This window comes from Pleurodeles waltl, chromosome 3_2 (assembly GCF_031143425.1).
Source record: "Pleurodeles waltl isolate 20211129_DDA chromosome 3_2, aPleWal1.hap1.20221129, whole genome shotgun sequence".
NCBI classification, from domain to species: domain Eukaryota; kingdom Metazoa; phylum Chordata; class Amphibia; order Caudata; family Salamandridae; genus Pleurodeles; species Pleurodeles waltl.
In genome coordinates, this window is record NC_090441.1 from 99434108 (window position 1) to 99461759 (window position 27652).

Genomic DNA, 27652 nt, shown 5'->3' on the forward strand with positions numbered 1-27652 from the left:
CTTCTTATTTGCCTTATCGTTCTTACGCGCTTCTTTGAGCCTGAGATTCTCCCCGCTGTGATGTAACTGGACTGCCTGAGATTCTCCCCGCTGTGATGTAACTGGACTGCCTGAGACTCTGCAAGCTGTAATGTAACTGGACTGCCTGAGATTCTCCCCGCTGTAATGTAACTGGACTGCCTGAGATTCTCCCCGCTGTGATGCAACTGGACTGCCTGACAATCTTGCCACGGGCGCCATCTTCCAGCAAGCGGATAGAAAACGTGCTTCTTAGCTTGGATGATTGAAATACACTGCTCTGAAGACAGAATGTTTTCTACCATGAGAATGGCTAGAAATTTTTAAAAGGCAGAATATTTCAATGTATGTGTGGCGTCCAGAAACATGGACTGGCTTGTGTTATGCAATATTGCCGTGTTGCATTATGACACGGCCTATTTAAGTGGGTTCAGTAATCAAACACTTCCACTGCTCGTTGAAGCTGGTCCCATTATAAAGTCACCAGCCTGAGATCTAGGTCACCATCAGATCATTACCACGCCAGCATTGTCCCAGTTGACTTTCTGTTAAGATGTAGATTCAGCAGATAAAGCTCTTAATCACAGGACAGCATGACCAAGAGCAATAAGGGCCAGATGTAGGAAAGGATTTGCAACTCGCAAACGGCAAAAACTGCCGTTTGCGAGTTGCAAATCGCATTTTCCTATGCAGAAATGCATTCTGCGAGTCGGACCGACTCGCAAAATGCACTTCAGAATCGCAAATAGGAAGGGGTGTTCCCTTCCTATTTGCGATTCCTAGTGGTATGCAAGTGGATGGTAACCCACTCGCAAATTGGAAGGGGTCCCCATGGGACCCCTTCCAGTTTGTGACTGGACCCAAAAACATTTTTTCAGGGCAGGGAGTGGTACAAGGGACCACTCCCTGCCCTGAAAAAATACCGAAACTAAAGGTTTCGTTTTTTTTTTTTAAGTGCAGCTCGTTTTCCTTTAAGGAAAACGGGCTACACTTAAAAAAAAAAAAACTGCTTTATTTAAAGCAGTCACGAACACGGAGGTCTGCTGACAACAGCAGGCCTCCATGTTTGCGAGTGCCCATAGTCGGTATGGGGCCGCAATTTGCGACCCACCTCATGAATATTCATGAGGTGGGTCATTGCGACCCCATACCGGCTCGCAGACGGTGTCTGAGACACCGTTCTGCATAACATTTTGCGAGTTGCAAATAGCGAGTCGCTATGACTCGCTATTTACAACTCGCAAAATGTTTCTTTGCTACATCTGGCCCTAAATCTCTTCAAAACCCAGTTATTTGTTAGTTTAGCCCAAGCATGGAGGCAACTAATGGCTCTGTGGATGATCACCAACCCAAGGGAACTGCTGGTCTCGGAATTCGAATTAAGCTGTGGCTACCTTTGGCTCCTGTTATTCCGACATCAACAAAATGGATGCCATTGAGGTCCTAAAACCTACACATCGAGCACCAGTAAAAGTTAATTTAACAGAGATTAAGGTTAATTTGAGAAGAACAAAAGGGGCTGGATAGAATACTTGAATGAGAACCTCAGCCACTAGTAAATATCCTTGACCTCTTAGATTTTTTGCTCACTGTGTCTGTAGAAACATTGACCAGCCAAAGGCAAAAGAGTTTTGACTCCTTTGTAAAAGGAACCCACATGTCAAAACCTCAAGGTTATGTCTTGTCTGTATGAGAATGCAAGCTCCAGACTTATTGCTGCCTTGTTGGTCCTCATTAGAGAGGTGCAACGAGCCACTGGACCCACGGGTTGGTATCCCTGTCACGGTTAATGTGAGCTGCTGGGAAAACAAACAGTGATGAATAGAATAATTGAATTAATCTTAATTTCTATGAATTACTACTTGTCACAATTCAGGCCATCCTTTTTGCTCATTGCATCACTACAAAAGAGAATCAACCATATGAAATCCTTTCCCTGCTATCCTCCTAGGGGCTTTCTACCATAGTCTGCCAAGCCACGAGCCCTCTGTACCACAACGCAAGCACGGAAGAGCCATACAATGCATGGCCGGCTACCAGATTGTGTATTTTATTTGAAATCCTGCCCTCTGCTTTCTTATGCTACTGCCTATGAGTGGAGGCTAAGTCAGTGGACTTTTTTTTTTTGTTTCTTTGCATCAAACCTTGGAGCTTGCGGGGAGACTAACTCTACCACTGAAGTGACAGATTTAGCCAAAAACAAGTCTTTTTTTTCTAGCATACTTGCTTTTCAAGACTGATAGGCCCAAGAAAGCTTTAAGCTGGTCAGCCTAATACAGAGGCAGTAGCTCTCCTCTGTGGTGAACTTCACTTTCCTAATCAAGATGAAACAACAAAGTCTTTCAGTCTGTTTATTCCAACCAAGATGTTTTCACAAGAGTATGTGTCCTAAAGTATGCCTTCTCACTGGACAGCTGACTACCTTGCTATGGTGGAGGCATCCCTGACACTGTAACGGTGATCCTCTGCTCACCTAAAGACTGTACCTGGTCCGAAATACCTCTTAACAGTATGTGAGTGCACGAGTTTCAGAATTTGCAGGGTTTTCTTTATTACCAGCCCCTTTTATGATATTCATAGGGGGCTTTTCCTCCAGTTCTTCAACGGACTTGATTGCTTTCTGACACCGAGTTAAACTGAAAGAATAAAACTTATCAAGCCATGACATAAGGATCACATAATAATCAGATTGCTTGGAAGGTAGGTACAATATGCCCAATTCACAAAGGTAAATTTGGTTGAAAACATGAATTTACAACCAATATTGCCCCACCCCCATCTATTTACTACTGCATATGTTTCAGCCACAAATGTTTAGAAATCTGCAGTAGTAAATACCACTCACAGGGTAGAAAGTTGATGTTCCAGGCATAATTTGCCTTTGAGCGTCCACAAACATTTACCCTTGTCGATGTTCCCAAACTCTGACCTTACCCTGACCTCCTTGGAAATAATCTAAAATTTACTCCAGACAAGGGCTAGGGTAACTCACCCACAGACTTTTTTGATTTGTAGGGGGAAGGACGTTCTCGACTGAGAAAAAGAGCATTTGACCAGGAAGCTCCTACTTAGCGAATAGGTGCCTTTGGTAAAAGTCACATGATTTTTCCAGAAGTACACCTTCAAACCACTCATTGTGCAGCTTTCTAGGCATACTTTTGCCAATGTTTGTGAATCCCCAAAAAACGGTACATTAGGGCAGAGATTTAAATTGTCAACCATAATTTTACGTTTTCTTTTTCAATAAAGCTCAATGTGTGTGTTTTAAAAAAAAAATATTTTAACCTTTTTGAAATTAAAAACCCTAAACAAATGCTCCTTCAGTTGAGTTCCAAATAAAAAAATAAAAACATGCAGCACACAAAACTTGAAAAGAACCGGCATCATCTATTATGTTCATGCTACTGATGAGTAGAACTAAGAAGGTTACTCCAAGAAGATGCTGCCACTGTGTCCCTGTAGTCACAGCAATCTAGGTTAGAAACCGTTTCTGGCACTGTGTGTACATAAGGAATTACTGCTTGGTTGAGAAATGGAAGATCAGGATAAAGGAGCAATTAAAATTTAATATATCTATATCAGCTTCGGGTAATTCCACTACTTGCACCCTCTAAACATTATTTATTTTGGTTTTGGACAAAGGGTGATGTTCCTTTGATTGTCAGTGTTATGCGTATGCACCATTTATATCTATGTATTTCTTTCACAGGTGCTCAGGAGAAATCGCCAGCTAATGTTCGGACTACTTCGAATGATGTTGAATCCGAATTCAAACCGCGAGGAAAAGAGTTTTCATTTGGTAAATTATTTTTATCTGCATGTCAACTAACCATGGTATATTTATAGTAAGATGCTTTGCAATAGACCTCAAGTATGCCTTTTGTCTCAGTAGCGTTGCCTGAGCTCTGTTGTTCTGTGGCCCACACCATATTAAAATCTTAATCAGTGGAATATGCAAAAACTGCAAATTCACTTTTTTCTCATGTTGGTTCTAACTCTGCTATTGAACTTTGCAGAAGGTCTAGCTTTGGTGGGGATATACTTCAGAAGAGGCTTCTTGCTTTCCCATATGACGGCTCATTAGCCAAACTCATCATGAATGTGACAGTCCTTACCTCACTTAAAAAGACAATGTACAGTTCTGTACCAAGAGAGATTCTCTCTCACCTCAATAATTTATTTCCTCCCACTACCTTGTCTGAAATAATAGTCTTGGCTATGGAAAGTTGTCAAACAGGTCATCTGTGTGAGTGTAAAAACACACCATGACAGGCTATACTAACAAAATGGTGCCCTGTAAACCATCTCTTTTTCTTCATCTGATGATACTGATAGTTTTGTTACCAAGGCAAGGCACCACCGTCTCCGCAGCTTTTTTTCACAACTTTCAGTGTTGGCCTTTGCAGACCGTTTTTTAAAGGGCCTCATATCAAGAATCACAGTCTGCCTTCTGTTACAGAAAAGCCACAGTTATTGGTGTTTGGCCAGTACAGTCACGGTTCTGACCGTCAGTACTTTAGTGAACAAGCCTCAGATTGCCAGGAGTCTTCCAAGCACTGCAGCATACTGTACACAGTTACACACTTTGCAATCCGGGGTGCATATTGTGATACACTGGCTCACTTAACGATCTGGGGTTGACTTTATACTGAGGCATGATTAGACCCGGTCTACAGTAATGTTGCAGGACAACCAGATTTTTCTTTTAGATTTTCTCATGGAAGAGAAACCTCTCTTTGTGGACAAGGGGCTTATGAATCACTTTGGAAATCTGATTTAATTCCAGGGCTTTCCAAGAGAGCCTGTGACCTTTTCTTTCCAAGATAGTTTCCCCACTAGTTTCTGGCCTAGAACCAGTGTAAAAGGTGTACATCCTTTTGTTTTTTTAAACCTTTCTTTCTGTCACCATATTTAGATATTTTGCAGCACTTGAGGCTGTGTCACAAGGGGCTTTTAAGAAACCCTGCAAACATTGCTGGAAAGAAGCCCATTGGATGTGTTTTGGTCTCAAAATAGGAAGGTGGCTTGCTTTCCATTCTTAACTCAAAACAGTCAGACAAATTCCTAGAGAAAGACAGTTCATGATTATGACTGTAAAATCAATTGGCATTTTAGGCTTTATGGCCTCCTGGAAGCTCCAGGTAAAGTCATTTCACATGGATTTCATAGGTTTCTGCACAAAGTTACCCTGCTTCATGGTGAACGAGGAACACTGCCAATTCACAGTTCTATTTTCCCACAGGTGTTTGTCACAGCTTTTTCATTTGTGGCTGCACATTTCAGGAGAGGGGAGGGGGTTCAAGGCTTCCCCTTTCTGGACATTTGGTAGGTGAAAGCCAGCTCTTCAGTATCCAGTTTATAGTGACCATCTTGAACTCTGTAAATAGTTGTGATTTCTTTGTTGAATGCTTCGAACATATAGCAATTTATTCAGCTCTACTAGTGTCATAATGAACAATATGACTTTTGAGTATGATTGCATCCTTCATCTTCCAGCTGTGAATACGACCCTTGTAATGAACTCTTCCAGAGAAATAAAATCAGTTTTTGGGTCAGCTGTAGTAAACCAAATAAGTCGTCAATATTTGTAGAAATTGTTGCATACTGATAGTTTCTGCCTCAGAGGACTTCTATATGGTCCTAACTAGGACAGCAGTTTTACAGCAGGAACCCTTTTCTGGATTCGCATGCTGTGCATCTGCTATCCGATGGTTGGGTCTGGAATATTTGAGGCTGAAGCAACACAGGGACGGAAGTCAGATGCCAGAGACAGTGCCACCAATGTTAAAACAAGCATTTGCAATGCAACTGTGTAAGGAAATGTCTCCTTGGCATGGTTACCCCCTGACTTTTTGCCTTTGCTGATGCCAACTTATGATTTGAAAGTGTGCTGAGGCCTGCTAACCAGGCCCCAGCACCAGTGTTCTTTCCCTAACCTGTACCTTTGTTTCCACAATTGGCACACCCTGGCATCCAGGTAAGTCCCTTGTAACTGGTACCCCTGGTACCAAGGGCCCTGATGCCAGGGAAGGTCTCTATGGGCTGCAGCATGTCTTATGCCATCCAGGGGACCCCTCACTCAGCACAGACACACTGCTTGCCAGCTTGTGTGTGCTGGTGGGGAGAAAACGACTAAGTCGACATGGCACTCCCCTCAGAGTGCCATGCCAACCTCACACTGCCTATGGCATAGATAAGTCACCCCTCTAGCAGGCCTTACAGCCCTAAGGCAGGGTGCACTATACCATAGGTGAGGGCATAGGTGCATGAGCACTATGCCCCTACAGTGTCTAAGCAAAACCTTAGACATTGTAAGTGCAGGGTAGCCATAAGAGTATATGGTCTGGGAGTCTGTCATACACGAACTCCACAGCACCATAATGGCTACACTGAAAACTGGGAAGTTTGGTATCAAACTTCTCAGCACAATAAATGCACACTGATGCCAGTGTACATTTTATTGTGAAATACACCCCAGAGGGCATCTTAGAGATGCCCCCTGAAAACATACCCGACTTCCAGTGTGGGCTGACTAGTTTTGCCAGCCTGCCACACACCAGACATGTTGCTGGCCACATGGGGAGAGTGCCTTTGTCACTCTGTGGCTAGTAACAAAGCCTGTACTAGGTGGAGGGGCTTCTCACCTCCCGCTGCAGGAACTGTAACACCTGGCGGTGAACCTCAAAGGCTCACCCCCTTTGTTACAGCGCCCCAGGGCATTCCAGCTAGTGGAGATGCCCGCCCCCTCCGGCCATGGCCCCACTTTTGGCGGCAAGGCCGGAGGAGATAATGAGAAAAACAAGGAGGAGTCACTGGCCAGTCAGGACAACCCCTAAGGTGTCCTGAGCTGAGGTGACTCTGACTTTTAAAAATCCTCCATCTTGCAGATGGAGGATTCCCCCAATAGGATTAGGGATGTGCCCCCGTCCCCTCAGGGAGGAGGCACAAAGAGGGTGTAGCCACCCTCAGGGCTAGTAGCCATTGGATACTAACCCCCCAGACCTAAACACACCCCTAAATTGAGTATTTAGGGGCCCCCAGAACCAAGCAAGAGAGATTCCTGCAACCTGAAGACGAAGAAGGACTGCTGACCTGAAAGCCCTGCAGAGAAGGCAGAGACACCAACTGCTTTGGCCCCAGCCCTACTGGCCTGTCTCCCCACTTCAAGGAAAAACTGCAACAGCGATGCGTCCCCCAGGGTCCAGAAACATCTGAAGCCTCAGAGGACTACCCTGCATCTAAAAGGACCAAGAACTCCCGAGGACAGCGGCTCTGCTCCAAAGAAGAAACACTTTGAAACAAAGAAACAACTTTAAAAGGACCCCACGTTTCCCGCTGGAAGCGTGAGACTTTCCACTCTGCACCCGACGCCCCCGGCTCGACCTGCGGAGAAACAACGCTACAGGGAGGGCTCCCCGGCGACTGCGACCCTGTGAGTAGCCAGAGTTGACCCCCCTGAGCCCCCCCCAGCGACGCCTGCAGAGGGAATCCAGAGGCTCCCCCTGACTGCGACTGTCTGCTTCTAAGAACCCGACGCCTGGTAAAGACACTGCACCCGCAGCCCCCAGGACCTGAAGGATCCGACCTCCAGTGCAGAAGCGACCCCCAGGTGGCCGTCTCCCTTGCCCAGGTGGTGGCTACCCGAGGACCCCCCCTTGCCTGCCTGCTTCATTGAAGAGACCCCTGGGTCTCCCATTGAACTCCATTGCAAACCGACGCCTGTTTGTACTCTGCACCCAGCCGCCCCGTGCCGCTGAGTGTGTACTTTCTGTGCTGACTTGTGTCCCCCCCGGTGCCCTACAAAACCCCCCTGGTCTGCCCTCTGAAGTCGCAGGTACCTACCTGCTGGCAGACTGGAACCGGGGCACCCCCTTCTCCATTGAAGCCTATGCGTTTTGGGCACCACTTGGACCTCTGCACCTGACCGGCCCTGAGCTGCTGGTGTGGTAACTTTGGGGTTGCCCTGAACCCCCAACGGTGGGCTACCTTAGACCCAACTTTGAACCCTGTAGGTGGTTTACTTACCTGCAAAACTTACAAATACTTACCTCCCGCAGGAACTGTTGAAAATTGCACTGTAAAGTTTTAAAATAGCTTATTGCCATTTTTGCCAAGACTGTGCATGCTATTTTGCTGATTCAACGTTCCTAAGTTACCTGAGTGAAATACCTTTCATTTGAAGTATTACTTGTAAATCTTGAACCTGTGGTTCTTAAATTAAAGTAAGAAAATATATTTTTCTATATAAAAACCTATTGGCCTGGAATTGTCTTTGAGTGTGTGTTCCTCATTTATTGCCTGTGTGTGTACAACAAATGCTTAACACTACCCTCTGATAAGCCTACTGCTCGACCACACTACCACAAAATAGAGGATTAGAATTATCTCTTTTTGCCACTATCTTACCTCTAAGGGGAACCCTTGGACTCTGTGCATGCTGTTTCTTACTTTGAAATAGTACATACAGAGCCAACTTCCTACATTAACGGGGCTCGTGTTAGAGCTGATAGTGTTGTAAACTCCTAACCCGACTTTTCACCTATTGGCAAAAGTGCATTTATGTACGTATCCTGAAAAAGTGCAATTAACTGTGTAAAGCGCTCGACTTCTGCCAAGCGAAATCTCGCTAGGAAAATAGAGAAAAAGTAGTCCACGAAACAGCGAGCCTCGCATGTTTTCTGTACTTGGTCGATGTGCTCGAGAAGGGCTAGCCACCGGAAAAGGCATGACGTATGCATGCCTTCGACTAATGAAAGCAAGCAGATTTATAGGCAAGCCCACGAACCAATGAAAAACACTGACGTGACGTCGACAGGGCTCCGAGCCCTTTTCTAATACCTAAAGCGTCTCGCTAGCGATACGCATGCGCGAGCGGATGCGACGCAGGCTCGATCCTAAAGATGGAGGTGACGAAAGCAGCAAGAGATGCCAAAAGAAAACAGCAGAAGGTAACAAAACTGACAAATGTTTCAGATACTAAATTCTCTGACTGCAAGTCCTTGAAAACACAAGACCTTCCGGGGCTGCAGAAATGGAGGACCAGCAAGCAAACATCAGGGTACCCTCGACCTCGGAGCTGCACAAGGAAGAACAAGAATAATTATTCCTGTTTGAGTATGACAAATCGGCAACGTTTGTGGAACATGGCCAGTCGAGGGCGCATGGCAGGATCTCAACGTTGAGTCCCCCAAGGAGGCATGGATAACTATCCGTGGAGGTCTGATGTGGATGACTCATCCAGTCTTATAAAGAGGACGGAAGACACATATGGTGTCCAATTGTAGTGAAAAAAGGAAGACCCTTGCTGCCTACTGGAGACTCTCATGCCCTCCCAGAAGGCCAATCTATACCTGCCCATGCTCACCTGCGTCCTTGACCAGGGGAAGGAATCCTTCAGAGAACCAGCCACAGCAAGGGCAATAACACCTTGTGTGAAAAAGTATAAACACTCCACACATGAACCCCTATCCATCAAGGGGAAACGTCCCTACAGACCCTATCATTGTGGGAACGTCCCCACATCAAAGGGGCCACCAACAGAGAAGAGTAATGAATGGATCTGGTGGGCAGAAAGGTGGAGAGAGAGAGAGGCAGCCACACAATGGAGGATAACTAACTCTAATGCTCTCCTCAACAGATTCGACCACCAACTGAGAGATGAATTCGAGGGACTTATGCAACACCTCCCAGAAAAGTTCAGGAAGGAAGAAACAACGCCAACTCATGCCTCAAGTCTGCGCTGGGCCTGCAGGCAAATGTGTACAGGCAACACACTCAGAAGGCATGCCTGGCCAAGGGTCTCAGGCTTCAAACCGAGAGTGCAGGCATCAGTCATCATTGTGCCTTTCATGGACGAGTCCCTCTTCGGACAAGCAGTGGATGAGGCACTGCAGCAGATCAAAAAGGATAACACTGCAAAGGTGAAGGGGCACTGCAGTTCCTAGGCCTTAGATATCTAAAGAAGTTCATTTGAATGCAACATTTCTAGATGATAATGCTACAAGAAGTAATCCCACTCCTAAGAAGGGGAGATTACAACTGCATGACAACCTTAGCTCTAAAGGATGCCTACCTGCACATAACAATGACCCAGAGACACAAGAAATACCTCAGATTCATCTTGGACAAGAGGTCAGAATGCTACCCCTTGGCATAAAATCCACCGAAAGGGCAGTCACAAAATGCCAAGAAGCAGTGGCAGCACACCTTAGGAGACAAGTATACATGTCTACCCATACCTGGATGATGCCTGGTAAATGCAAAGTCGAAACAAAAATGGCACGAGGACATGCAAACGGTTATCTTCACGATACAATGCCCTGGGTTCACTACAAAAAACAAGAAATTATCTCCACACCAGGTAAAGGTGAAGCTATCCTGGGAGCAACCGTGGATGTAAGAATGGCACAGGAGTACTCAGTCCCCAAGAGAGTGTCAGCAGTAGCAGAGATAGTTTATCTCTACCAGAAGGGTCAGTCTGACAGTGAGGACTGTAATGAAATTGATGAGCATGATGGCATCATGCGTTCCCCTCATACCGCATGCAAGACTACATATGCGACCCATACCAGAATCGACCTCCATCGGATGCTCACAAACCAAGTGTAACAGCGAGGATCTAGTGGTTCTTACAGCAAGGGTGCAAAAGGAATTAAAGTAGTGGAACCTGACAAATGTGAGGATACAGAGACATTCAAGCTATCAGCTCCCACAGTGACCATAATGACGGATTCATCCACAAGGGCTGGGGAGCACACATGAACAGTGTGAAGTTCCAAGTAACCCGGAGTCCTGCGAACGCCATGAAGCATATTAACTACCTGGAACTGAAGACAGTCTTCCTGGTGCTAAAGGCATTCCAGACAAACATGAGGGGGCAGACAGTGCTTATGTGGATGCACAACACAACAATGTTCTACCTCAGCAAACAAGGAGGAACAAAGTCTTTCCCACTATTGAGACTAGTGCAGGAGATTTGGAAATGTGCAATCCTAAAAAAAAACATAACCTAAGTGACAATACACCTCCCAGGAAAGCAGAACACAGGGGCAGACCGACTGAGCAGACAAAAAGGCACCTCCCGTGAATGGGAGATGAAGTAAGAGGTACCAGACAGCGCATTCAAATGCTTGGGCAAACCAAGCATAGACCTATTCACAAGTCCAGAAAAAGCAAAATACCAAAACTTGACATCTATGTTCCCACATTCCTGCATCACCAATCCGAAGGGAATGCCTTGTTGATAGACTGCTCGGGGAGATTTGCATACGCCTTTCCACCAATTCCTCTGATCCCAAGGGTACTAGTCAAGGCCAGACATATGGGAACATAACTCATACTCATCGCCCTGCAGTGGGACAGACAGTCATGGTATTTAGATCTACTGGAAATGTTTAGAGGACAGATACCTCTGGACATCAAACATGGCCATTAGCGACATCTGCATGGCTGCGACTTGGTCATCCCACACACCTTCGTGACGCATTACTACACAGACCTGCCGCGGTTATGTCCATTCGACCCTGAATCAGACTCTCACTGAAATATGGTAGGAAGGCCTTCAGTGGTAGGTGAATGGCCCACAGCCCCAAGAGATTGATATCAAGGTGTTTTTTCACCAAAGGCCAGAGTCTTCTGATGTCCACCTATCCCAGATGACCTTCCCAACCAAGCAATGATGCAACTGTTAAAATTGTCAACTCAGGGTGGGGAATGTAGAGGGTTTTGCCTCTGCTCATGTTTGCCGTTGAGAAGCAACCACTTCAGATCTTGTGCAGTCTGCTCCAGATCTTGTGCAGTCTGCTCCAAAACCTGGATGACATCAACTGGTTTATTTTCTGCTGGGCACACTGAGACTACAGATGCCACTGCAGAGCATGCATATGCCACCTGTGAAAGTGGACAAGCAGATTTCACAAAAGGAAAGGAGCCAAGAAACCTCAGAGCCGCTCTCACCGAGATCCAGGGCCGAGGCTGAAACTTCGGGATCATAGCCTGAATGTACTTTGGTGTTTGCAGCAGAGGAAAGACCCTAAACTACAGTGTCCAAGACAGCTCCCATAAAAAGCAAGTCTTTGCAAAAGTTTGTAGTGACTTTGGCATGTTGATCGAGAACCCCAACGATGTTGCGAAGTTTACTGTTGAGGTAAGAGGAAATTGTATCCACTACCACCACAAATGTATGGCTGCCACCCATAACTTTCGTAAACACCTGAGGGGTGTTGGAAAGGCCGAAGAGGAGCACTGTAAACTGAAAATGCCTTTGGCCTATGTTGAACCTCCGGTAACATCAGTGGGACTGCAGGATGGATACATGCATCCAACAGGTCCAAGGCTACCACAGCCTAGGCCAGTGTGAGAAGTTTGAACTTATCCTTCTTCAAGAAAGTATTCAGAGCGAAGATATAGAATAGGACGAAGGTCACCATCTTTCCTTGGCACGATGCAGTAGAGGGAGTAACATCCTTTCCCTATTTCTGAGTGTGGAAATAGGGACTGGATACACCTGAGAGCCCATTTCACCAGGGCTAAGACTGCTAACACTAACTTGACATTGATTGCCTGTCCTTGACATGTGCTGGAATGCAACAAGGGTGTCAGTGCATACATTTAAAAAGCATTACTGAACTGACATCCAGGTCTGTCCTGCCAGACATTTAGGTCTTAGTCCACTCCACAGAACTTCCACCTAGGGAGGTACTGCTTTGACATCCATTCTAAGTTGAGGGATCTGCAGTTGAAAGTATCCTTCATAAGGATAAGTACCTTACCTTCAGTAACACTCTTTTTGGTGGATACTCTAACAGTAAATTCCTCACTGCCCCTCCTCATTCTATTGAGTGGCTTCTTTTTAACGTGAAAGGTCCCAAGTTAGGACCGAGAAGCAAGAACTGATAGTGTGCAGGGGAAGCCCTATATGCAGCTCCACGCCGTCACTTCTTGGCAGTGTGGAGCCAGTGCAGAGTCACACAGTGCCACCTCGTGGCACGGGAGCATGTTGGAAAGCGTTTCTTGATCCAATCTGGTGCCTGTGAGCATTCTTAGTCAAGGAATCTACGATTGGATAGAGCATTCTCCAGAAAGAGTGTTACCAAGTGACTTGTTCATTTTTCTTTTACAATAGTTTTTGTTCTCTGAGTAACATTTTCTTTGAGTTATTTCCCTCCAGTACACTATTTCAAAATGGGTGTTAGTGATGCACGTCCCCACACTCCCTGTAACACCAACATCTGCCTCATTCAGATATAAGGTGGATGAGCAAACAAGCGTGGGGAAAGCACTGAGAAGTATTTGTGAAAATCTAAAGCGTTACTACTGTGTAGGTATTTACTACATTACATTGCATTTCCATGACCACTCCGATGGGCCTTCTCCTGGTGAGCCCCGTTCTGCACACACTCAGAAGTATATGGAATTCAAAGTATAAAGCATTGCTTTTATGTCTCGCAAGTGACCTGGATGTACAACATATTTACCATGTTTCCTTTGTCAACAGAGGCCTGGAATGCCAAAATAACAGAACTTAAACAGAAAGTGGATGCACTTTTTAATGAAAAATGTGGTAAGTGTGTAGCAGTGCGCTCCTAATACTTTTTAGGTGCATATTTAACTTTCACTGTTATTCCAAAAGTACAGATATAATTTTGTTTCTGAAAAGTAGACACAAATGTAACAACACCAATGTCCTTTTTACCAGGAGTGATATCCCTAGAGCAGTGGTCTTCGAACGTTTTAATGCCGCCTTCCCAAACCTGTGGGGAAAAAAGATCATCTGGGGCCCCCTCCAAATTTTTCACAATTATTTTATTAAATTGGCAATATTTAAATTTGATTACACTTATTTAAACATTGCAGTTCATTTATGTTACCGTTTTAAAAATGCAGTGAAAGACATGATGCCAAACATACTGTTCTGGTCAGGCAGGCCTTACTAACATGTGAAAGTATCCACAGTGTGTTTTTTGGTCTGAAGAGTATTTAGAGTCCCTTCCCTTTTGACACATACTTCCAGCTTGGATCTAAATGACAAAACATGTTAGTGATGACCTGCTACCAGCATAATGTTTATTTTGCCCAGAACCTGGCGCCCCACCCTCTAGGATCTCTTGAGGCCCCCCAGTTTGAAGACCCTGCCCTAGAGGAAATAGCTCTCCGAGCAGTTCCAGATCCGATGCTTCTGGGCCCAGATTTACCAGGATTGCACATACCGGACCCGGTAATGATGTCACTAAAGCCGCCGAGGAGGAGCTGCTGTCTGTCAGTCCGTCCTGCCTTCCTCTTGTAGCAAGACCGTGTTTGTGACTTGTGCCCCCCTCCTGACCCCATCCCTGACTTCCGGCAAGACATCAGAAAAAACCCACACATCTAATGCCTGTTTACTCCACGCCGGGGGTAAATCGATGCTGATTCGGACTCGCTTTTTCCACGGAATGGTCAAAAACAGAACTGAACTACGCATTCCTGGGCCAGTCTGTTATTCCCCATTTTGTGGATAATGACACTCCCCACCCATGTTTTTTGGTGTCAGGGTAATAGCTGGAAACGACAGGTCCAGTCCCTCGTGTGCATGTAGTAAGCGGTGGGAGGTTGAGATGGAAGCACAGGTGTTTTTCAAGTGCAGGCGACAAGGAGAATCATGTGCGACCGCACCTCAACCCCATCTCATTTGTTGCACTTGCACAGAGTAGCCTTACCACAGCAGTACACTAGGAATTGGCATTATTAGTTAGATGGACCTCTTTATCTTAGGATACTTAAACTTCTCCTACCAACACCATCACGCAACTGCAAAACCTGGAGAACTTCTCCGCCTCCCTGAGAGTGATAACACGTCCAGCCCTTATAAATTACCTGTACCTGGACACGTTGGAGGTCGGTGAATCTTTTAACCGAGTCGGGTTCTCCTCATCCTAAAATAGTCGAGTCACTCAGATCGATAATCAATAACTATTGTAATCGGTAATCAATACTCAATTAATAGATCAATATAGCACATCAGAAATCAATAACAGTTGGTATTTCGGCGCACCATGACCTTTCAGTCATGAATAACCACACCAGTTTATTAAAAGTTAGTGCATTTATTTCCCTATATTAACAAAGCTAGCACGATATATATATGTCTCAAAACCAATTGATATATGTATATGAACATTACTAGCTGTCCATAACGGCGGAAGAAACGCAATCTACGTAAAATCTGAATAATGATACACTCTGTTATCGCAATGCAAATCACTAATATTACTAACTGTATTTGACTAATTTCATACATTGGTCAGCATAACAAGATTTCAAATTAGCATGATACATCGAATGAATACCTCGACTAACCTCTAATTAGCATTGGCATGTGGGACTTCATGCAAAACGAATTTAGCCAACACAAATTTGGAAAGCTTCTAGCTAGGACCCTATCAAAATAGCAGTTGGTACCTAAAAGGAAAAAAAACACAATGCATAATACATTTATCCTTTCATATTTACCAAATACAATCAGCATTCAAGAAAAGTCTTCGTCCTTCAGGTACCGGTTAATCAGCGTGGGGCAAGTTTCAAAGGGGCAAAGTTAAGGGCAAGCTTCCTTGCAGCGGCAAGGAGAATGGGGCAAAGTAACTGCATGGGCAAGACGGGGCAAATCAAAGTTAAAGTCTCTAGGGTGAGAATTCTTAAAGTCTCTTTCTCTCAGATAGAGAAAAGGGCATCAGGGTGTCGTCCAAAATGGAGTCTGGCATCTGGCTTCAAATTGGCATCGAGGAAAATAGCTGACTTCTCTTTGTCCGGTGGGTTTAAGTAACAAACATTCCAAATTCTGCAGGGTCTTCCATTGGAGGGTTCATAGGTTGGCTTCAAATTGTCCAATGAAAATTGTCTTTTACTAGCGCTCATTTATGCATACACTGTCCTTGGAGCCTTGGAACACAAATTGTAACATGGTTTGCCAATTATTTTACTATCTGTACCTTCATTGTCCGCACCTGCAGAGACTGACCTTGTATCAAAGGGGATGAAACCGGCCTAGTACGAAACCTTGGAGATAAGTGTACCAGTCAGCTCTACTGGAAAAATACAACTTCAAGCAAGAATATATGTTTCATTAGTTCAAGGAAAAACCACGCAGTTAGAATTTGAAACCAGGCAACTAGGCCAAAGCCTATACTAAATTTAAGCTAAGCAAAACAGTTTTCAAACAAGAAATCATGGCATACATTTGCAATTATGACGGATTACTACATTTTCAATACTTCATGATTAATAAAGCTCGTTTACAATGATGGCAAACTACCCCGAGGGCACAATTTCCCTCGTACATTATTTTCTTTACTAAAATCACACTACATTACATGTTTTGATTATACGATATGTATGAATATATGTCGGACCTTCTTTTTCTGCGTCATCAATCCCTCCTCTGATGACTAATTATGTCATCACATCAAATCTACCCACAAATTTTATTCCATTAAAATTCTGTATAGTAATTTGGCACTTCAGTCAATTCCCTTTTTCTTTTAGTCCCTTTTGATTTTTCTCTATATATTTCCACCATTTTGTTCTCTATTTTCTCTTCTCTTTTTCTTTTGTTCCTTGCTTTTAACATTTTGAAAGCTTTCCATGTTCCCCAAGAACCTAATAGACAAATTCATATTATTAATATTCCCTTTACTATTTTTAGTAACCATCCATTCCAAACGTTGCTGAGCCAATTTCCCACAGAAGCAAATCCTTTTCCAACTTTCTCCCAAACTCCGGGTTCTTTCAATTCCTTTAAATCTACACTTTCTTTAGTTAAGTTTGTAAGCATTGTTCTAATTTTTCCACTGCTGTCTGGTATATATGTACAACAGTGACGTGTACCAAGCATTTTGCAAACGCCGCCATCCTTTGCTAAAAGAATGTCTAAGGCAAGCCGATTTTGAAGAGTCATAGCTCTTTCTGCAGCAAGTTCAGCATCCATCAGGATTATAGCTCCTGAAAACTTTGTCAGCATGTTATCCACAATAGTAGACAACTTTCGTATTTTGATTGAATTCAATATGACTCCTACTGAAGGAATCAATGCTCCAAATATATCTCCTACCACACCAGAAGCTGTCTCCCTTTTCTGAACTTGATGTGATTCAGACAGCCTTGGAAATTTCTTTAAGTCGTCTAGTTGGTAAATCTTTGGGAACACTATTCCCAAATAACACCTCCCATACCATCCTTTAGGAAGACGATAATAGGCGTTGAGTCCACAAATATAATATATTCCAGGAATAACTGGGTCTTGTCCATTCAGCATGAACGTCCACTTAGGTTTAAATGCATACGTATGTTTACATTCACTCGTTCCCACAAAAACTGTGTCATAATATGATTCAGCTCTATATATACAAAATCTCCCTACGTGCAATGTATCTAAAGCTATTTTCCCTTGTGTCTTTATTGCAGCAAAAGCATAATTATCTACAGATGTTCTTTCGTGTAATTCCCTCTCTAATTTCTCCTTCATTTCATTCTTCCTATCATCAGTGCGGTCTAAAAAATGTATTTCTACTGGTGAAAGCAAGCATGTAAGGTTCTCTCTATGTGCGTGAGCTGTGTGACATCGGTTCGAAGAATTCCCTCATTAATTTGGCATAATAATCTCTAGCTATTTTACTTAGGTGCCCTATTATGGGGACATGTGCAAAAGTAACATCATAATTAGTGTACAAATAATGAATGTCCTTTTGACCATAAAATCTGGAAGCTATTATACTACATGTAATTCCATACGTAAGAGGCATGCTATGATACGTTACCCCTTCCACTACTGAGGTAGGTATTTGTGTACACACATAACAATCTTTCGCATCCATGGTCTCAACATACTCACTCAGTAAGCGACAGAAAACGTTAGATGGAAGTTCCTTCTTATCATGCAAGTGTCTCTCGTCTTGCTCGAGTCTCTTCAGAGCTGTTAGTTCAGTAACGATAACAGGTTTAGAAGTAGAAGCATCATTCGTCTCTATTGCTACAATGATTAGTACGCATGCGGTTATTAAACCCATACACATGTATTTACAACACTTCATTTTACGCCCCTGTGTAGTGAAGCTAGTCATGATCTGTATAGAATCAGAAAGTTGAAGACACTTTTTATCAAAGCGTATTTGCAGGTATTTACAAAGCTGAACGAGTTCAATGTTCACACAGTTTTCTTTAGCAGCTTAGTCTCTTATCGGTTAGCAGCGTTGTCTCAAAATCGGTTTCAAAGTCAATCAAGTTAGCAATGTCTTAGCCGGTTGAAAAGTCAATCAGGTGATCAATGTCTTTAATCAGTAAAGTTCATGAAGTTTTATTTCTCATGTGCCAAAATGAAGTTCTGCCTCTTTGTTCTCGAGACTGAGGGATACGAATTTGTCTGACCAATCGTTATTGGCTACGTATGCCCACTCCGGACCGGAATACCTCCTGCTCGGTATCCTTTTTCTTTTCAATTTTGCATCTCTCTTTGATTCTTTCTCACTGGTACTTTCCTCTTTGGCCAAGTCCTTTTCTTCACTTGGTGTTGGTACTACGACAGACACTTCCTTTCTTTTCTCTTTCACTCTTGGCCCTTCACTGTCGTTCAACGTTTCTCTAGTTCTTAATTTTACTGGCGATATGCTTGGTCTTCTTTTTGCACTGTGTCCACTTGATGGACCTGCAGTCTCTTCTGAACGAGTTTGAGCAGTTTCGTTCTGTTCTGCCTTGTCCCCTCCTTCTGGGGAGTCAATCAGATTTTCCTTTTCTTTTCCTGTATCGTCTGCTTCTGGGAAAGCCCTCCTCTGATCAGGCTCTCCTGCTTCTTCGCCTGTTTCGAGCCCTTTGTCACCGTTACTTTCTTCAGGCTCTTTGTCACTTTCAGCTGCTTCAGGCTCTTTGTTGCCTTCAGCTGCTTCGTCGCTTTCTGAGGCTCCTCCTTGGTCTTCCCCAAGTGAATCAGTTGCTTCGTCCTCAGAGAATATTTCTCCCTCCTCTATTTCTGCCTGTTCGCTTCTAGTTCTTTTTCGCTCTGTCTCAGCACTTGGTACTTTGTTATCAGGTACTGGCAACTTCAGCGCTTCAACTTCCTCGTCTGTGGGACACAATACCCTCTTTGTGTGACTGGCGTGAATCTAGTTGGGAACTCCCGCACACTTCACAGCGGTGGTAGTCGTCAAAATCACTTGAAAAGGTCCTTTCCAACGGGGTTCCAAACACGACTTCCTCACGTGCTTCTTTATCACGACCCAGTCACCTGCTTTCAGGGCGTGTCCTGGACCTTGGATCGGTGGCAAGGTGGTTGCCTCCACCTGGTGAGAGAAAGAGCGAACCACATCAGCTAGACCTTTGCAGTAGTCTAACACCATATCATCTGTAATATTCAAAAGCGCATTTGCAGGAACTGCTGGAAGTCTCATAGCTCTGCCCATGAGAATCTCGTGTGGGGACAGTCCAGTCTTTCTGTCAGGGGTGTTTCTCATTGACATTAGTACCAAAGGCAATGCGTCAGGCCATTTCAAGTTTGTTGATGCGCATATTTTCGCCATTCTTGATTTCAATGTGCCATTCATTTGCTCCACTAGACCTGATGCTTCAGGGCGGTAGCTACAATGCAGCTTTTGTTCAATGTTCAGTGCTGCACAAAGCAATTTTATTACTTCATTATTGAAGTGACTTCCCCTGTCTAATTCTAAAGAGATCGGGAATCCAAAATGTGGTATTAACTCTCTCAAAAGTAGTTTTGCAACTGTGAGACTGTCATTTTTGCGTGAAGGGTATGCTTCAATCCAGTGACTAAAAATGCACACAACCACCAACACATACTTCAAGCCTCCATGCACAGGCATCTCAATGAAGTCCATTTGCATCCTGCTGAATGGACCCCCTGCTCTTCCAATGTGGCTCAAATTTACTACGGTTCCCTTCCCTGCGTTCATCTGTTGGCAAATGACGCAACGGTGGCAAACTGCTTCAGCAACTTGACGGAATTTGGGGTTAAACCAATCAGTTTTAAACAATCTAATCATGGCATCCCTCCCAAGATGAGCTTGTCCATGGTAAAATCTGGCTATCTGTGTCAAAAGGCTGTTTGGAAGAACGAATTTCCCTTCACTTGAAACCCATAATTCATCTAGTCTCTTTACACATTGTGATTTGGTCCACGAGAGTTTCTCATCCTCACTGACATCATTCTGTAAGGATTTCAATTCGTCCATCGTATCTACCAACTTTAGAGCAAAGATTTCGCTTGGTTCTAGTTCTGGTTCACTTACCAAATTCCATTCATCCCTAAGCAATATACAGTTCCATGCGCAAAACCTTGCGACTTGATCCGCATATCCATTTCCCAGAGAAACATAGTCTTGTCCCTTCGAGTGTGCACTGCATTTTACCACTGCTACTTCCCCTGGTAGTTGGATGGCATGTAACAATTCTCTTATTCTTTCACCATTTTTCACTGGTGATCCTGAAGAGGTCATGAAGCCTCTCTGTGACCACAATTGTCCGAAATCATGCACTATTCCAAACCCGTACTGGCTGTCAGTGTAAATGGTAACTTTCATTAATGCAGAGATTTGGCAAGCTCTAGTAAGGGCTACCAATTCTGCTACCTGTGCAGAGTAAACTCCTTGAAGCCAAGATGCTTCCAAAACACCTGTTACTGTACATACAGCGTACCCTGCTTTCAATATACCCAGTGCATCTCTTAAACATGAACCATCAACAAAAATAATTTGATCATTTTCTTCCAATCGGGTATCTTTGATATCAGGTCTTGGTTTGGTGCAAAATTCAGTCACTTCAAGACAGTCGTGCTCGATGTCTTCAGCGTTCTCAATTTCAGCATTTTCACTGGGAAACAAGGTTGCTGGATTCAACGTAGTGCACCGTTTCAGCTGCACGTTGGATGATCCCAGAATTATTGTCTAGCACCAGTCATGTGCTGTGTTCGGGAACGTGTCAAAAGTATCTCGACTGAGTGAGGGACCATGACTGTTAAAGGGTGTCCCATCACTATTCCTTCACTCTGAGTGAGGCTGATACCAACTGCGGCTACGGCGCGCAAGCACCCTGGCAGTGCTGCTGCGACCGGATCCAAAGTAGCTGAAAAATATGCTACTGGTCTGTTTACGCCACCATGGGCTTGGGTCAAGACAGACAAGGAACATGCATCACGTTCATGACAAAACAATGTGAAAGGCTTTGTGTAATCAGGCATACCTAAAGCTGGAGCCCTGCACATGCATTCTTTCAATTCAATAAAAGCATCCATCTCATCTCCTTTCAGCTCAGTTTCATCCAATGCATCCTTCTGGGTCAGTTTCAGTAAAGGTTTTGCTAGAGTTGAGAAGTTGGGAATCCATTGGCGACAGTAGCTCACCATTCCCAAAAACTTCCTCACCATCCTCCTCGTCTTTGGGGGACTCATTTGAAGTACACTCGTTATCCTTTCCTTCATAATTCTTCGTGACCCTTTCTCTATTTGGTGACCCAAATATTTCACTTTCTTCTGGCAGAATTGTAATTTCGAAGGAGACACTTTGTGTCCATTCCTTCCCAAATGGTTCAATAGGGCAATGGTGTCGGCTGTGCAGTCACTTTCTGTCTTGGATGCAATCAGTAAGTCGTCAATGTACTGTACTAGGGTTGACTCGAATGGCAACTCCAACGCTTCCAAATCTTTCTTTAGAATCTGATTGAAAATTGACGGTGACTCCGAAAACCCTTGAGGAATTCGACACCAACTGTAAACTCTGTCTAAGAATTTGAAACAAAAGAGAAATTGGCTGTCCTCATGAAGAGGCACCGAAAAGAATGCTTGTGACAAGTCGATGACTGTGAACCACTCAGCATCACAAGGGACTTGAAACATTATCACAGCTGGGTTTGGTACTACAGGCCAACATTTTATTATTATGTCATTTATTTTCCTCAAGTCCTGCACAATTCGGACCTTTCCACTTGGCTTTATTAGTCCCATAATTGGTGAATTACATGGACTGCTTAACACTTCTTTCAGTACTCCCTGTTTTACAAACTCGTCAATGAGTTGGGCGACTTTCATGAGGGTGTCTTGTGCCATATGGTACTGTGGGGTCTGGGGAAAGGTTACATTGGGTTTTACGGTCACTTTCACTGGTTCCACTCCTTTCACCAATCCCACCTCTTTCCCTGTCATATCCCACACTTATTTTCCGACTGTTTCCTGTAACTCAGCAGGAATATCTGCTTCAGTGATCATCGGATAAAGGGTAATCAGGGGATACTCTTCATCAACAGTCTCCATCTCATCCCCTTCTACACTGTCCTCTTCTTCCCCATCACTGCTCGTCTGAATTCTAATTCCATCGTTCGAACACATAATCGAACATCCCAATTTGCACAATAGGTCTCTCCCTAACAGTGATATCGGGCTTGAGTCACATACCACAAAATTATGTGTCCCTTGATAGTTACCAATTCTGACTTGTACTGGATCTGTGATTGGGTTCGTCAGGTACCTGTTTGCTACTCCCACTACTTGAACTGTTCTCCCTGAAAGTGGCAAATTTGGCACTTCAATGCTCCTAACAGTGGAACGTGTAGCTCCTGTGTCAACCAAGAATGAAACGCTATGACCCATAACTCTTCCCTCCACATACGGACCCTTTTGATCAACTTCCAAGGATGCTGCAAGCACACAATTTCCCTCCTCATCTGAACTTCCACTCTCCCATACATCGTTTATTCCATTCTCGCTGTGTAGGGGGAATTGGTGTACTGTGTCATTTTGACTCATTCCCTGACCCGTGACCTGTTGAGGAAGCATTGCTTGCTGCTGATTCATTGGTGCTAAGGGTATTTGCATTTGCCGATTAGGTACCATAGGAAACTGCTATTGCATTGGCTGCAATTGTGTCATTTGCACACGGGGCATTTGCACCTGTTGCGGTTGCATGGGTTGTAAACCCTGCAGCTGGTTTATATTGTTTTGGAAATTTGGGTTTGGACCTCTCAGTTTCGGTCCTCTCATAGTCTGGAATGCATTGACATCATTGTTTTGCTGACCTACACCTTCCTGCACCATCATTGGGCACTCCCGTTTCCAATGCCCGACAATTCCGCACGTGTGACATGGCATCACCTTCTTCATTGCCTGTATACCATTTGGAATCATAACGGTATTCAAATCAGGACCATTATTCACAAAACCTCCTCGGCCTCTGCCTCTCATCTGCGGCTGAAACATAGCATTTCCCTGCTGCTGCTGCTGCGGCATCTGTTGTTGAAAACCTTGCAAACCTTGTAAACCTGTCTGAGCTGCTCTGAGCTGCATCACCATCACCTTTTCTTTCAATCTTTTCTGTTTGGTCTCAATCTCATCACTGCAGTATTTCGCATAATTCAACACTTCATCGATCGACTTCGACTGCCAACAAATCAAATGCGTTTTAATCATCTGGCTGATTTCGGGTCTCAACCCTTCCACAAACCTGAACACAAAATGGAGCATGTCCTTTGCCTCAATCGTTTCTGTGCCACTATAATTTTTAAACGCTTTCAACAACCTCTCATAATACGCATGTATAGACTCTTTAACCTCTTGGGCGGTCCTGTCAATCCTCTGCCAATCCACATTTTTCGACGCAACCTTGGTTTTCAAGTGCTCGATCACCTTGTGGTACAAGCTCATTACCGTAGGTGATGGCGCACCTGTGTCCCTATCTCTCTCTGGTTCACTCGTCGGCCACCCTACAGCCCTTTTACAATCTTCCCACAAATCCGCCGGAACCACAATTTCAAACAAAGTATTCAAGTCTTCCCAGAGACACTTCGCGAGTTTCACAAATCTATCTGTTTGTTGATACCACTCAATCGGCTTCTCTCTTAATTTGGGAAAGTCATCCGTAAAGGATTGAATATCGCACCTGTGCCATGGTACATGTACAAGTTTTCCCCCTGCGGTCTCTCTCATTGGTAACATAGTTATCAGGTCGTCATTCTGTTGTTTTTTCTCATTCCGCTCTAGAGTATTTTCTTTCTTTTTGTCCTTTTTCTTAACCCACCTGCTTTCCCACTTGTCTAAACATCTCCAGACCTGTGCACTCTGCAGTATCTCTTTAAGGTGTGTTTTCATCCCTGCGGATCTCATGTGTTCAAAATCTTTTGTCTCAAAGTCTAACCTGTAACTTCTGCTCAGGTGTTTAGTCTTACTTATATCGATCTCGTTTCTGTCTGCAATTTCTTGTAACTTCTTATGTATGCTGCTTACTTCTCTTGTAATCCTAGGGCACATGTATCTTAGTTCTTCCTCTGTGTATGATTCTAATCTGTTCAAACCCATTGTTCCCTCTACCAGTTCATCTGCCTCCATACCCAACCTTATTTTATTCAGGTATTCTTCTCCCTTCCCGCTAGATGCACTCTGTGGGGAGTTCAGGCTGTTGAACCATTGTGTTAACTGTTGCGCGTTCAGTCCCATCAGTGTAGCAGTTACATCAACTGCCACTGATGGTTTCTGTAATGTTTCAGTCTGTGAGGTTAACGGTACTAATAGTGGTGGATGTGACCTTACCACGGTTGACGGAGCACAAATTGGAATTGGACTAAATTCCGACAAGGACCCAGATCCATTTGGCAGTGCCGCTATCGGAGTTGTCTCTGGAGTGGTTTCTATGCATCTTCTCCCTGTCCCATTCTGTATCATTAACCCTTGGTCGCTTGTGCTTGAATTTGCCTGTATGTACAGTGGTACTGGTGGACCTACAGTGATAGAGATATTGCGTCTGGATTCTGTCTGTTCCCCGAATTCTGTGGCATGTTAATCCCCACATTGTGGTTCATCATTGCTGGCATACCTAACTGGCTTTCTATTACTCGCACTTCTTGTGTCTGCTTTTGGGGCATCGAGAACTGTGTTGATTCAGCTTGAATCAATGTCGGTCTCTGATAGTTTTGTCCTCCCTGCGCCATCGAATCAGAAGTCATTCCCATGTTATGCTCATCACAACAGTGCCTTTGAACCTGTGGCTGATAGTTATCAGCAGGTTTCAATGTCGGCACGTCTGGGTATATTCTCTGAATCTGTGGTATTTGTGGTGAGAAAGGCATGTCGGAGCTGCTCGGCCTCTGAGATATTCTCAAATTTGGTGTTACATTACCCTGTATTGGTTCTGGAGGGGCAGTACTAATGCTTGAGCCTTTTTTGCTTTCCACATACGGTGGCGGGCGATCATTCAGCAATTGTATAATGAACTCCTCATCATCTGACTCGTCTCCCTTTTTCGAGTTTCTATTGTTCTCTCTATCTCTGGACTGACTCCTGTTTGTCTTATAGGTGGCTTTCCTTCCTTCCATCTCCACTTCATCAGTAATCGCTGGAAACAATTTAATCCCCTGCAATACGTCTGATCTCCAAACCTTTTGTGTGCTCCCATCTAGCATCCGCTAGTGTCTTTTCTACTTTTCTTATTCTTGTCTCAAATTTCTTTTGTTGTTGGTTTCTAGCTATTAGCTCCCAAATTGCTAGTGCCTCAAACTGTGCTGGTCTTGGAGGTACTTTCATGTCGTATAGCACAAATCTCAGATTTTCTAAAACTCTTAGATTAAACGACCCGTGGATAGGGTACGCTACACTTCCATGTTTCTCTGTTAATTTGCACCATTGTTTTAACCATAGACATGGCGCTACACCCTTTTCTTCAATGACAATGTAAGCTGGTGTACCCTCAGGCGGTGTTTCTTCTCCTACATTTGCTTTAATATAAACATCTCCCCTCATGGCACTCTTAAATGCTTTGAAAAATTTCATCTTTCCGTCTTTTATTTTTTCTAAAATATGTAATCAATAAGTCACTTTAATTCCTGGAACACTCTTCGCTTGCCTTTCCCCTTCCAATTGCGCTTCACGGACTGCGTCCAATCCGTGCGCGACCCTTCTCACCAACCGACCTATCCCAGCGCGGCTCCTAGTGACGTCACACTCACACACTGCGGCTGACAAAGTCCCGCGGCTTGTCCTCTTTTCATTCGGCTTCACTCATAAACTAATTTCTGCAATATAACGCGAGCACTTAACCAAAAGAATAAAACAGATCTGTCGGTTTACTACAGGAAAGGTAATACAATCGCTTCAGAAACCTTAGGGATTTTTCACTAGCCTCGGCAGTTATTCCATCTTTCTCGGTTTCCCACTTTCGCAAGCAAGATTTGACCCGCAAACTATACTCTCAACTGATCAATGAACTATTCTAGTGCACTTTAGAATTAGTCAAATCTCAAAGTCGAAGTTTTCTTTCATTCTGCAACATTCATACCGACTTGTTGACCACGCCCGGTCAACCTATTAAACCTGACCAGATCACAACATCAAACAAGTGTCACATACACTTTTCAACATACTCCGGAGTCTCTTGACCTCGCAGGGCCCGTCTCAACATCAACAACCACGTGGACAATTTTTTTCTGCTCAAAGCGCTACACACACGTGAAGTTCGACGACTTCCCTACTCTCACACCTTTGGAGTAACACTCCTATAATATCTTTTAACCCCTTAAATCCTCACAAACTTCTCAATTAATCTGCAGCGATAAGCTGTGCAAGCGCGAAACCTTAACTTCACTCATACCGTCACTAGAAACGCCGAAACCATTCTCAGACCTCCATGTTCTTCATTCGCAAGCTCCGAGATTCCGGGAAAGTCATTGGGGACTTAGGGCATCATCATCTCTCCAACTTGTTTAATCAAAGAAAATTCTAACTTGACTCTGTCTATTGTTCGGATGGGGTCCCAAAGGGCTAAACCATCAATCTCTGCTACCATCTACTGATAACGCGTCCAGCCCTTATAAATTACCTGTACCTGGACACGTTGGAGGTCGGTGAATCTTTTAACCGAGTCGGGTTCTCCTCATCCTAAGATAGTCGAGTCACTCAGATCGATAATCAATAACTATTGTAATCGGTAATCAATACTCAATAGATCAATATAGCACATCAGAAATCAATAACAGTTGGTATTTCGGCGCACCATGACCTTTCAGTCATGAATAACCACACCAGTTTATTAAAAGTTAGTGAATTTATTTCCCTATATTAACAAAGCTAGCACGATATATATATGTCTCAAAACCAATTGATATATGTATATGAACATTACTAGCTGTCCATAACGGCGGAAGAAACGCAATCTACGTAAAATCTGAATAATGATACACTCTGTTATCGCAATGCAAATCACTAATATGACTAACTGTATTTGACTAATTTCATACATTGGTCAGCATAACAAGATTTCAAATTAGCATGATACATCGAATGAATACCTCGACTAACCTCTAATTAGCATTGGCATGTGGGACTTCATGCAAAACGAATTTAGTCAACACAAATTTGGAAAACTTCTAGCTAGGACCCTATCAAAATAGCAGTTGGTACCTAAAAGGAAAAAAAACACAATGCATAATACATTTATCCTTTCATATTTACCAAATACAATCAGCATTCAAGAAAAGTCTTCGTCCTTCAGGTACCGGTTAATCAGCGTGGGGCAAGTTTCAAAGGGGCAAAGTTAAGGGCAAGCTTCCTTGCAGCGGCAAGGAGAATGGGGCAAAGTTACTGCATGGGCAAGACGGGGCAAATCAAAGTTAAAGTCTCTAGGGT

At 43.9% G+C, this 27652-nt stretch overlaps 1 protein-coding gene across 2 annotated transcripts in view; it reads left to right on the plus strand.

Moving 5' to 3' along the window:
- Positions 1–27652, plus strand: part of GTF2I (general transcription factor IIi) — a 1115084-nt gene that overhangs the window by 919030 nt on the left and 168402 nt on the right. For both annotated transcript variants that reach the window (XM_069226909.1, XM_069226910.1), the window contains 2 exons: positions 3728–3817; positions 13514–13579. In XM_069226909.1, the coding sequence (XP_069083010.1) occupies positions 3728–3817; positions 13514–13579 (156 nt within the window). The remainder of the gene's footprint in view (positions 1–3727; positions 3818–13513; positions 13580–27652) is intronic.